General features: G+C 48.6%; 1 protein-coding gene across 3 annotated transcripts in view; it reads right to left on the bottom strand.

Annotated features, from left to right (window-relative positions):
• The window catches only part of SH2D2A (SH2 domain containing 2A), a 162,545-nt gene that overhangs the window by 88,890 nt on the left and 61,467 nt on the right, over window positions 1-12,188 (bottom strand). For 2 of the 3 annotated variants that reach the window (XR_011023726.1, XM_068251702.1), the window contains exons 2-3: window positions 7,955-8,079; window positions 595-758 (exon numbers count right to left, since the gene is read on the bottom strand). Coding sequence is in view for 2 of the 3 variants with exons in the window: in XM_068251702.1 (XP_068107803.1) it covers window positions 595-758; window positions 7,955-8,079 (289 nt within the window). In the remaining variant the exon portion in view is untranslated. Of the gene's footprint in view, window positions 1-594; window positions 759-3,223; window positions 3,388-7,954; window positions 8,080-12,188 lie in introns of those variants that run through there. The other variant, XM_068251703.1, reaches the window with a different exon arrangement.

Here is a 12,188-nt window from a genome sequence, read left to right on the forward strand (position 1 = left end):
CAGAGCACTTCCTACTAGTCCGCTCTCTATAGACAATAACGGGCTACTACAGTGATCCTTTCTAAACGGTCACCCAAAATGGTCATAAACAATTATTTTGTATATGTAAATATATAAAATTTATAAAAAAATATAAAAATTTTAACATTAGTTTGAAAAAGGTTACTAATGCTAAAAAAAAAAAAAAAAAAAAAAAAAAGGAAAAAAAGTCTTCTTACAGCCCCCTGGATTCATTCTGTGCCTACCGGGTGTGCTTTTTTTGCATACTGCACATGCGCAGAACGCTCATTGCATCAGAAGAGCGGTGAGGAGGCACATGGCCGGCCAGCCCTGTGGGGTCGCCGCTGCTGTCCAAAGGGACTTGTAAGGACAGCGCAGGCACAGGATGACTCCATTAACTGCAATAAGCCCCAGGCAAATTAAACTGATTTTTATATCCACTTTAGATTTCATTTAAGTTTAGTTGAATTTTGATAAGACTGTGAAATGGCTGTTTTGAGCTTCAGAAAATGGTATTTAGATCAGTTTTTTTTTCTTATTGCAGATATGTTCTATTTAGTTGGAGATGAGGTTGGACGGCATAGAATCACTTACCTGCGTGTGACAAAGCCATGGAACCATTCTGGGAACTGCCCCATCTTGATCAGCTTCTTCCTCTGAGTCCGTTCAAACCACTGATAGGTCTGTTCTTTGAGTTTAACTCCTGGTTTCATAGCGATGTCCTGCTTCAGAGTCAGCTTAGGGAGTGCTGGTTTCTCCTAAAGATAGAACAGTGCATATGTATCAGATTTATGTTATGCCAATTGGAGATGTCATTAGCAAGATTCATTTGTAAGTAAATGTGTCTCTGCCTTTGCACAAAAAATCACAGTGAAGGCATCACTGTCTATTTATTGGACACTTCAGTTATTTGCCCATTCTATAGAACACTCAGATACAGTAGCTCATTTTGTATAATGATGAATACACTGATGGTAGGTGAGTTTATCATGTATGCAAGATATAGAGATTTTCTCAGAGATACAAGAAGCTGGGAATATATCTAAATTCCTAGTACCTACTGTACATAAAATTGATGTAGTTTTGGATGGGTCTGGCCTTTAATGTGTGCCTTTGTACTGTACATAGTTACAAGGGAATCACCTGGTATTGTAGGAAGTAAACACAGCTAGCCCTTCTTCCCCTGGATAGACTAGTAGAAACCAGAGTGGTACCTCAAACAAATTCATTTAATTTTTCAATTTCAACTTTGAAAATCATAGCAAGAGGGTTGCTGTGTCCCACCCTCTGCAGAGCTATATGAGTTAAGATATGCCCTAGACTGAGAGGGGTTATGGATATTGTTTGGCAGTCCAGGACAGAAGAACCAAGGCTGGTTCTAACCACATTGGGGCACTGGGTAAAAATAACATGGGGCACCCTGACAAACTCCTCACCCCCTCGTAAGCAGCAATAGGTGGCCCCTTTGTTTTGTATTTGGTGATCCCCTGCCCCAGAGCCAGCTATCAGACCCCCCAGGCTCTTACTCACTTACTGAATAGTGGTCCCCAGGGCCCTTGAAAAATATCTGGCAGTGGAGTGAACTCATCTGTCCGGCCAGCCCACTCCTCAACCAGTCTGTGTGCTTCCGTCTTCATCCTCTGGGTGCCTGTCAGCTGGCTCAGGACCCCTGGACAATTGCCCACTTTGCCCCTTTGGAAGCACCAGCTCTGAGAAGAGCTATGCTATGGACACATTTCTGTGAATTTCAGGGGCAAAATTATATCTAAATGTTTTAGCAACTGGATGTTCATATACACTAGTATCCCTTTATAGTAAACTCCAAGGGACCTGGCCAAGTACTGGTAGTTTACTATATCAAAAGTTTACTATATCAGAATTCATCATACATTCTTTATTCATACAGGTGTATGGTTGGAACCTAGCAGTGGCGGACACAGGCAGCAGTGGGCCCCTGTGCAAAATATCAATTGTGGGCCCCCCTGACCTGCGGCGCGCGAAGCGCGCCGCGCCCCAAAATGGGTGCAGCTATAACCTGCGGCGCGCGAAGCGCGCCGCGGCAAAAAATGGGCGTGGATAGAACCTGCGGCGCGTAGCGCCGCGGCAAAAAATGGGCGTGGCAATGACCGGATAAGGGCGGAGCTAACTGTAATTTAAAGTGATCCCGGGGTGAGAGTGATATGGAGGCTGCCATATTTATTTCCTTTTAAACAATACTAGTTGCCTGGCGGCCCTGCTGATCTATTTGGCTGCAGTAATAAACTGAATTACACCAGCAACAAGCATGCAGCTTAATCTTCTCAGTTCTGACAATATTGTCAGAAACCCCTGACCTGCTGCATGCTTGTTCAGGGTCTATGGTTGAAAGAATAAGAGGCAGAGGACCAGAACGGCAACCAGGCAACTGGTATTGCTTAAAAGGAGAGAAATATGGCAGCCTCAATATTATTCTCACCTCAGGTTCCCTTGAAAAGTGCAACGCAAAGACAGTGGGCCCAAGTTTTGGTGACCCTTTCCCCAGAAAATTCACATAATTGTGCAGGTTTTCTCAAGAAAATACACATAATGTGAGCAGATTTGCCCAGAAAATACATTCAATCATGTCGGCAGATTTGCCCAGAAAATACGTGCAATGATGTCGGCAGATATGCCCAGAAAATACGTGCAATCATGTCGGCAGATATGCCCAGAAAATACGTGCAATCATGTCGGCAGATATGCCCAGAAAATACGTGCAATCATGTCGGCAGATATGCCCAGAAAATACGTGCAATCATGTCGGCAGATATGCCCAGAAAATACGTGCAATCATGTCGGCAGATATGCCCAGAAAATACGTGCAATCATGTCGGCAGATATGCCCAGAAAATACGTGCAATCATGTCGGCAGATATGCCCAGAAAATACGTGCAATCATGTCGGCAGATATGCCCAGAAAATACCTGCAATCATGTCGGCAGATATGCCCAGAAAATACCTGCAATCATGTCGGCAGATATGCCCAGAAAATACGTGCAATCATGTCGGCAGATTTGCCCAGAAAACACATGCAATCATGTAGCAAATTTGCCCAGAACATACATGCAATCATGTGGCAGACCTGCCCAGAACATACACGCAATCATGTGGCAGACCTGCCCAGAACATACACGCAATCATGTGGCAGACCTGCCCAGAACATACACCTGCTAAAATAAATAATAAAAAAAAAACATTTACTCACCTGCAGCAGCAGACCTCCTGTCCCAGCCTCCATCCGGCGCGCAGCTCCCATGGGTGGTTGGGTGGATAGGTAGCCTGGTGGGTAGGTAGGCAGCCGGGTGGGTAGGTAGGTAGCCCTTAGCCGGGTGGGTAAGTAGCCTGGTGGGTGGCTGGGTAGCCGGGTGGGTAGCCTGGTGGGTGGCTGGGTAGGCGGGTGGGTAGGTAGCCTGGTGGGTGGGTAGGTGGGTGGTTAGGTAGCTGGGTGGGTGGGTAGGTAGCCTGGTGGGTTGGTAGGTAGCCGGGTGGGTAGGTAGGTAGGTAGCCTGGTGGGTAGGTAGGTAGCCGGGTGGGTGTGTAGGTAGCCGGGTGGGTGGTTAGGTAGCCGGGTGGGTGGTTAGGTAGCCGGGTGGGTAGGTAGGTAGCCGGGTGGGTAGGTAGGTATCCGGGTGGGTAGGTAGGTATCCGGGTGGGTGGGTAGGTAGCCGGGTGGGTAGGTAGGTATCCGGGTGGGTAGGTAGCCGGGTGGGTGGGTAGGTAGCCGGGTGGGTGGGTAGGTAGCCGGGTGGGTAGGTAGCCAGCAGGGTGGGTAGGTAGCCGGGTGGGTAGGTAGCCAGGTAGATAGCCGGCAGGGTGGTTAGGTAGCCGGGTGGGTAGCTAGGTAGCCGGGTGGGTAGGTAGCCAGGTAGATAGCCGGCAGGGTGGTTAGGTAGCCGGGTGGGTAGCTAGGTAGCCGGGTGGGTAGGTAGCCGGCAGGGTGGTTAGGTAGCCGGGTGGGTAGCTAGGTAGCCGGGTGGGTAGGTAGCCGGGTGGGTAGGTAGCCAGGTAGATAGCCGGCAGGGTGGTTAGGTAGCCGGGTGGGTAGCTAGGTAGCCGGGTGGGTAGGTAGCCAGGTAGATAGCCGGCAGGGTGGTCAGGTAGCCGGGTGGGTAGCTAGGTAGCCGGGTGGGTAGGTAGCCAGGTAGGTAGCCGGCAGGGTGGTTAGGTAGCCGGGTGGGTAGCTAGGTAGCCGGGTGGGTAGGTAGCCGGGTGGGTAGGTAGCCAGGTAGATAGCCGGCAGGGTGGTTAGGTAGCCGGGTGGGTAGGTAGCCAGGTAGATAGCCGGCAGGGTGGTTAGGTAGCCGGGTGGGTAGCTAGGTAGCCGGGTGGGTGGGTAGGTAGCCTGGTTAGGTAGCCGGGTGGATGGTTAGGTAGCGGGGTAGGTAGCCGGGTGGGTGGGTAAGGTAGCCGGGTGGGTAGCTATCCGGGTGGGGGGCCCGACTCCTATCCTCCCTCACTCACCTCGGGGCCCCCCTCCCGGTATGCGCTGCAGCCGGCGGGAGAGCAGAAAATACAGGAAGTCTCCGGCCGGGGCTGCAGCAGACGCTAGAGGCAGCTGCTGCTTAGTTTCCGATATGTCTCCAAAGTTGGAGACCAAGCTGCAGCTGCCGCCCCGGCCGGAGACTTCTTGTATTTTCCGCTCTCCCGCCGCATGAGGGGGGGGGGGGCGAGGTGAGGGGGGGAGGACAGGAGTTGGGCCCCCCAGGTTAAAAAAAAAATAAATAAAAATAAAAAAAAATAAAAAAAAAACCTGCAATACTTAATGGGCCCCTGAAGCAGCAGAACTTCAGGGGCCCTTGTGCGGCGGCACGGCCTGCACGGCCGTATGTCCGCCACTGGAACCTAGGTATTGGGTTTACTATAGCCAGAGGTATTGTATCAGTGTTTACTGTAATGAGATGATACTATATATATGTATTTATACAGAGGGGATAATAGAAACACTTAAACATGAAAAAAAACACAGGGGCGTGAAATTACCATTAATGGCAGCTAATCGCAGCTTTTATCATTGCTCCCTATGGTGGTATCTGAAATATCAGCGGATAGGGTTAGGCAGTGAGTATTGTGTGGAACTGGCCTTCTGCTGCGACATCAGCTCAACAACAGCCTCAACATAGCTCTTCTCAATGGGGCAAGGGTGGGGCAAAAATGGCTGAAAGGCTTTGTGCCTCTGCACCTCCCCTTAGTTCCCTTTGCAGTAGCTGTGTAATTACAAATGCACCCGTAGTCACGGGTGATTACTAAAAATATGACTACAATGTCGAAGTACGTAATTATGGCTCATAATTATGACTACTCGTACATTTCCAGTCATTACGCCCAACGCTAATGACAACCATAGCATTTCAGACTCTGCTAAATTCCTAAATAAGCACACCCTATTCTACTTTAAGAGGTTCTAATTAGGTGACCAACTGAAACTGAAAAATATATAAAACAAATTACTGTAGTCAACACTCTCAATGCAATGTGAGCAGTTGGATGTGAAAAAACTAAGTACATCTAAATGTGGCTATACACTGTACATAAGGTGCATGCTTGTAGTGCTTGTAGTGTTTGGCCTCTAGTGTTTATCATGTGACACATGGGCCCGGGAGAGAAGCAACAGGAAGGAGATCCTGGCAGTGGAGAGAAGACACGCCGATGGACAGGTGATTTGCTGCCTACACCGCATGGCTCAAGGTGGCAACAACTAGTGGACCTGGTGGCCAGGCAGGCAGTGCGCACAGATTTTCAATAGATTTTATGCTGAACTGTATTGAAAATCTGTGTGTAGTGTATGGAGGAATTCGATCAGAAAGATTCCTCTCTGATCAGATAATGATTTACAAGCAGCAATAAATGACTAGTCAAGTCACAAGCAGAGCTTGAGGTAGGCACAGAGATGGATTAAGATGTAACGGGGCCCTAGGCAAGGTAGTAGATTTGGGCCCCCATTGTGGTCTTTTTGGTAAGCTGAAGTGGAGAGAGGTCAGAGAAGGTTATTGGTGGGCCCCTTGACACCCACTAAGTCCCAGGCACCTGCCTAGGTTGCTTGGTGCTTGTTCCTGCTCAGGGTAGGTGCCAATCTAAAAGCTGTTGTATCAAAATTGACAATTTATGTCATTCTTTAATACAATTGATGCTAACAAAAAGAAACATGTACCTATACATAACCAATATGGAGGAGAAGACATCTTGTTTGTCTCGACTGTGGCCCTTTGTTTCAAAGGGTTGCTATTAATAAAACTTTGTGGGTTCTATTTTTATTTTATTTATTTAAGTATTTATATAGCGCTGACATATTACGCAGGGCTGTACAGAGTATATTGTCTCATCACTAACTGTCCCTCAGAGGGGCTCACAATCTAATACCTACCATAATCATATATTTATGTATGTATCGTGTCGTTCATAATTCATAGTCTAGGGCCAATTTAGGGGGAAGCCAATTAACTTATTGGCATTTTTTTGGGATGTGGGAAAACCGATACAGTGACGGGGCGAACATACAAACTCTTTGCAGATGTTGGCCTGGCTGGGATTCGAACCGTGGGACCCAGTGCTGCAAGGCGATAGCGCTAACCACTACGCCGCCCTATAGCCTTATTTATGATGACTATATATTTTGGTCTGTATTTTTTCCATGTGGTAGCATATTTTGCAACCTATCAGTATTTACATCATATAGGAAAAAGTTAGTGTTATGCTAGGGATACACGGTACGTTTCTGTACCGTGTATCCACCAGCTGATCCGGCCAGCTGATAATATTCAGCTGGCCCGATCAAGCCGCTCGACTCCCGCCCGCTCGATCCCCGCCGGCGGACAATGGCTGGGAATCGAGCGCTGATTAGGAAGCGCTGGCGGGGACGGGCGGCAATCGATCCGCGCGGACGAGCGGGGATGCGGCTGGGGTCAATCCGGCGGCTAATCGCCACCGGATCGACCCGTGTATTCCCGGCATTAGGCAGAGGGGATGAGAGATAAGTGTTAGGCAGTGGATGGCTGGCACAGGATAGGGTAGGTTAGGTATGGGAAAAATGGAGGGCAGTTTTAGGCACAGGATAAGGTATGTTAGATGTGGGATGGGTAGAGGGTGGTTCTAGGCACAGGAAAAGGTATGTTAGATGTGGGATGGGTAGAGGGTAGTTCTAGGCACAGTATAGGGTATGTTAGGTGTGGGATGGGTAAAGGATGGTTCTAGGCACAGGATAGGGTATGTTAGGTGTGGGATGGGTAGAGGGTGGTTCTAGGCACAGGATAGGGTATGTTAGGTGTGGGATGGGTAGAGGGTAGTTCTAAGCACAGGATAGGGTATGTTAGGTGTGGGATGGGTAGAGGGTGGTTCTAGGCACAGGATAGGGTTGGTTAAGATTAGGCAGAAAGTGAGGGGGAAGAATGGTAAAGGTTGCAAATCCTGATGAATTTGCAAATATTTTCACTATAGGTAGCATTTTTTGCATCCTGTCTGTTACCAAGATGGTGCTACTGACGGAATGGTAAAGGTTGCAAATTCTGACAAAGTTGCATTTATTTTCACCACAGGCCACAGTCTCTTGTTGTACACTATCTTTAATATTTGTAAACCTTCTTGGAAAAGGCAGTAACTAAAGTGTCGCTGGTGACTGGTGAGCCCAGTTTGTGATTCAGCTAGATAAGATGACAATGTGCATTAGTAAAATAATGATATTTAGAATATGTCAGTGATGATGTCAAATGATGGGAAGTTTAGTTTTTGCTTTAAAGCTCACCTGCAGGGCTATTTTTAATTGTATTGTATATACTGTTGCATGGAGTTAGAACCTTTTGTTATTGTTATATTTGTTTCAAGTATATTTTTTTACATTTCCAGCCTAATTATCAGCAATGATCCTTTTTTCCCCTTATTATTATTGTGTATTGATATAGTGCTGACATTTTATGACTGCCTCCTGTAGATATTATTAGCAGACCTTGCCAGCTGGGGCCTCAGAGATTGGCTTGGTGGGTTGTGTGGCACGGTTAGGGCTGGCATCTTCAGCTTCTTCCTTGTCCGAGTGAGGAGGCTTGAAGGTGCTGAACAAGACAGGTGGGAAATCTGTACAAAATAAAGAAATTACATATCAGGTAACATTTTCTACCTGATGGACTGAAGCAGCAAATGACATCCTAAAATGTTCCTGATTTGTCAATAAACACACAAGGAAAACTAGAGCAAAAATTGTGCAGTTGTCCAGATTAATCAGGAACATTATTTATTAGAACAGCTGGAATTTGCTTGATATGGGCAGCTGGGTCCTATTTTTCTCCATTTTTCTTTGCACCTGTCTTGATAAATCAGACCCAGTTTGTCTCATCACAACAATTCTTAACAGACCCTCTTGGACCTGGCAATAGAAGTCGGGTAGCCCAGAAACCTCCTACCCTACCAGGCCACTACCTCCTACCCACATGGGTGTTTTTTCTAAAGAGCTGTGACCTTCACCATACTCCTACAAGACTGAGTGGGGATGGTACTTCCCCACATGATGATTGGAGTGGTTGCCTCTAATGCAACCCAGCCCTGTGAGTATATTTATCTTCTTTTCTACACATTTACTTGGAAGGCAACGATAATACACCAGATCGGGCTCCCGGTGTCCCTTTGTCTTTTTTATCTCCTCTACAATCTCTGACTCTTGGACCTGGTATTATCCTTCCCTCCAATGAAGACTTAGTCCTGACTAAGTGGTACATTGAGACATTGAAATGGAGCTGCGATTAGAAGTATATGGTCACCCTCCTGCAATGCTAACAATAAGAATGTATTGCTGATATACACTCACCTAAAGGATTATTAAGAACACCATACTAATACGGTGTTTGATCCCCTTTCACCTTCGGAACTGCCTTAATTCTACGTGGCATTGATTTAACAAGGTGCTGAAAGCATTCCTTATAAATGTTGGCCAATATTGATAGGATAGCATCTTACAGTTGATGGAGATTTGTGGGATGCACATCCAGGGCACGAAGCTCCCGTTCCATCACATCCCAAAGATGCTCTATTGTGTTGAGATCTGGTGACTGTGCGGGACATTTTAGTACAGTGAATTCATTGTCATATTCAAAAAACCAATTTGAAATTATTCAAGCTTTGTGACATGGTGCATTATCCTGCTGGAAGTAGCCATCAGAGGATAGGTACATGGTGGTCATGAAGGGATGGACGTGGTCAGAAACAATGCTCAGGTAGCTCGTGGCATTGAAACGATGCCCAATTGGCACTAAGGGGCCTAAAGTGTACCAAGACCAGTGGTGCTCACCGCCAGGTCGTGATCACGCTTATGCGTGGATTCACGACCATTTTGACGCATTCCGCCTCGGACACGAAAATCCGTGAATAGATTTTCAACCACGAAAATCTACTTCGGCTTCGCGTGAATGCGGACAGAAATCCGCATTCACGCTCGTGAAACCCGGTGCTGAAGTCGTGGTTTGCGGAAATGCGTCAAACTATGCGGAAGTGACACATTGCAGGCCAATCAGAGTGCCCCAGCCAGGCCCTAGCAACCAATCACAGGAGGGGAGCTATGCCCTCCCCTCCTGAATATAAAGCGGCAGCCATGATGGAAAAGCTCTGTCCTTGCTAGACTGTGGTGCTGAGAGGATTATCTCCAGGCCATTGTTGTTTGAGCAAGTGCATTTATTGTGTTAAAAACAAAGCGTTTTTTTTGCTAACACTGCTCTTATACTGTACACAGTTAGCTAGTCAGTGAGTGATTGCTGTAGTTAGTTGTAGTCAGTGTAGTGTAGTGGGAGTGTGGGAGTCTAGTGATTATTTAACTGTGTGTAGTGCTGTGCAGGCAGGTTCAGTGCTGCAGTGTAGTGGGAGTGGGGATTATTTGTGTGTAGAGTGCAGGCAGGCAGGTTAGTGCAGCTGCAGTGTTCACTTGTATATTCCAGTGACAGTTATACACTTGTACTATTTGCAGGCAGCCAGTCACACCGCCGGCGCCGCCACTCTCTGCCAGCGCTGTTCATTCATTCTGTCAGTGACCTTGTGCCGTGCCCAGTGCCCACTGCTCGCTCGCTCGCTGGCATATGAGCATCTCATTACACAGTGTGACATCCTTGTGTGCCCACTGCATCCTTCAGTGACCTAGTTGTATATCCAGTGCCCACTGCTGTGCCCACTGCATCCTTCAGTGACCTTGTACTGTGGCCACTGCATCCTTCAGTGACCTAGTTGTATATCCAGTGGCCACTGCTGTGCCCACTGCATCCTTCAGTGACCTTGTACTGTGCCCACTGCATCCTTCAGTGACCTTGTACTGTGCCCACTGCATCCTTCAGTGACCTAGTTGTATATCCAGTGCCCACTGCTGTGCCTAGTGCATCCTTCAGTGACCTTGTACTGTGGCCACTGCATCCTTCAGTGACCTAGTTGTATATCCAGGGCCCACTGCTGTGCCCACTGCATCCTTCAGTGACCTTGTACTGTGGCCACTGCATCCTTCAGTGACCTAGTTGTATATCCAGTGGCCACTGCTGTGCCCACTGCATCCTTCAGTGACCTTGTACTGTGCCCACTGCATCCTTCAGTGACCTTGTACTGTGGCCACTGCATCCTTCAGTGACCTAGTTGTATATCCAGTGCCCACTGCTGTGCCCAGTGCATCCTTCAGTGACCTTGTACTGTGGCCACTGCATCCTTCAGTGACCTAGTTGTATATCCAGTGCCCACTGCTGTGCCCACTGCATCCTTCAGTGACCTTGTACTGTGCCCACTGCATCCTTCAGTGACCTTGTACTGTGCCCACTGCATCCTTCAGTGACCTAGTTGTATATCCAGTGCCCACTGCTGTGCCCACTGCATTCTTCAGTGACCTTGTACTGTGGCCACTGCATCCTTCAGTGACCTAGTTGTATATCCAGTGCCCACTGCTGTGCCCACTGCATCCTTCAGTGACCTTGTACTGTGCCCACTGCATCCTTCAGTGACCTTGTACTGTGCCCACTGCATCCAGTGATTCATTACTAGCAACATGTCTGGCAGGGTTTCGCGGGGTGAGAGGAAAGGGAGTTCAATTGCCTCAGCCACTTCTGGGACTGCTCCACGTCCAGGGAGAGGACGCCCAGCTGTACGTGGTCGTGATGCAGCAGAAAGGGGGGCAGCAAAGCCTGGGCCGAGTCAGCGGACGCCATTGTCCAAATATTTTAAAGTTTCTGGTCCCCGTGTGGTGGTTGAGCAAATGGAACCTGACGTACTCATGGACATCATGACTTCCTCCCAGACCTCTACTGTGAGCACCACTCCAAGCAGTAGCAGCAGCAGCCAACATCCCACGCTTGTTGTGACATCCACCCCAGCACCCACTGGTCAGCAGCCCTCCCAGGATGACAGCGTTCTGTCCCTCAGTCCGGCATCTGGGAACCTGCTGATGCAAGAAGCTCAGGACTTACTGGGGACTGATGTGGCAGAGATTGAGATCGGGCCACAATCACAAGCGTTGTTGAGTTCTGGTGATGAAGAAGAGGGGTCTGTGTCTGGGGATGTAGGGACAGAAGAGGAGGCGGGGGAGTCAGAGGAAGAGCTGGATTATGATGATGCTGCTGATGATGACGACGTTGTGGACCCTAACTATGTGCAGCCTGCTGAGTCCGTGGAAGAATGGTCAGAGGCAGAGCAGATGACGAGTCACCTCGGCCTAGGCAAGGATATCGCCATATGTCAGGCAGGGGCAGGGGCATCGGCAGCAGTGGGCGTGGAGGAAGTAGACAGGACACTGCTTCAGCCGGCACCACCACCATGCAACCCCCGGCAACTACTACCACACATTGCTCCTCTGCACCCTCTGCTAGTGGGGGCCGCAGTAAATTAAAGTCACCAGTGTGGGATTGCTTTGAGGAATGTACTGATGACAAAAGGAATGCGGTGTGCAGGTTATGCAGCAAAAGATTGAGCCGTGGGAAAAGTCTGAGCAAGATGGGTACCTCATCCCTCCAGGGCCACCTGAGAAGCCGCCACTAAGAGGAAGCAGGCACTGCTGGCAGGGGTTCCTGAGAGCAGAAGGCCCACCAGCGCAGCAGCATCCTCCCTCCCTCAGAGTCGTGAATCCCCCACAGCAGCAGCAGTAGTAGCACGCAAGCGCTCTTCCCCCTCGGCTGCTCAGGACACAGACATTGAGGCTGGCAGCCAGTGTTCGTCTCTCTCCTCTGTCTCCC

The sequence above is a fragment of the Hyperolius riggenbachi genome, chromosome 9 (genome assembly GCF_040937935.1).
Source record: "Hyperolius riggenbachi isolate aHypRig1 chromosome 9, aHypRig1.pri, whole genome shotgun sequence".
Lineage (NCBI taxonomy): Eukaryota > Metazoa > Chordata > Amphibia > Anura > Hyperoliidae > Hyperolius > Hyperolius riggenbachi.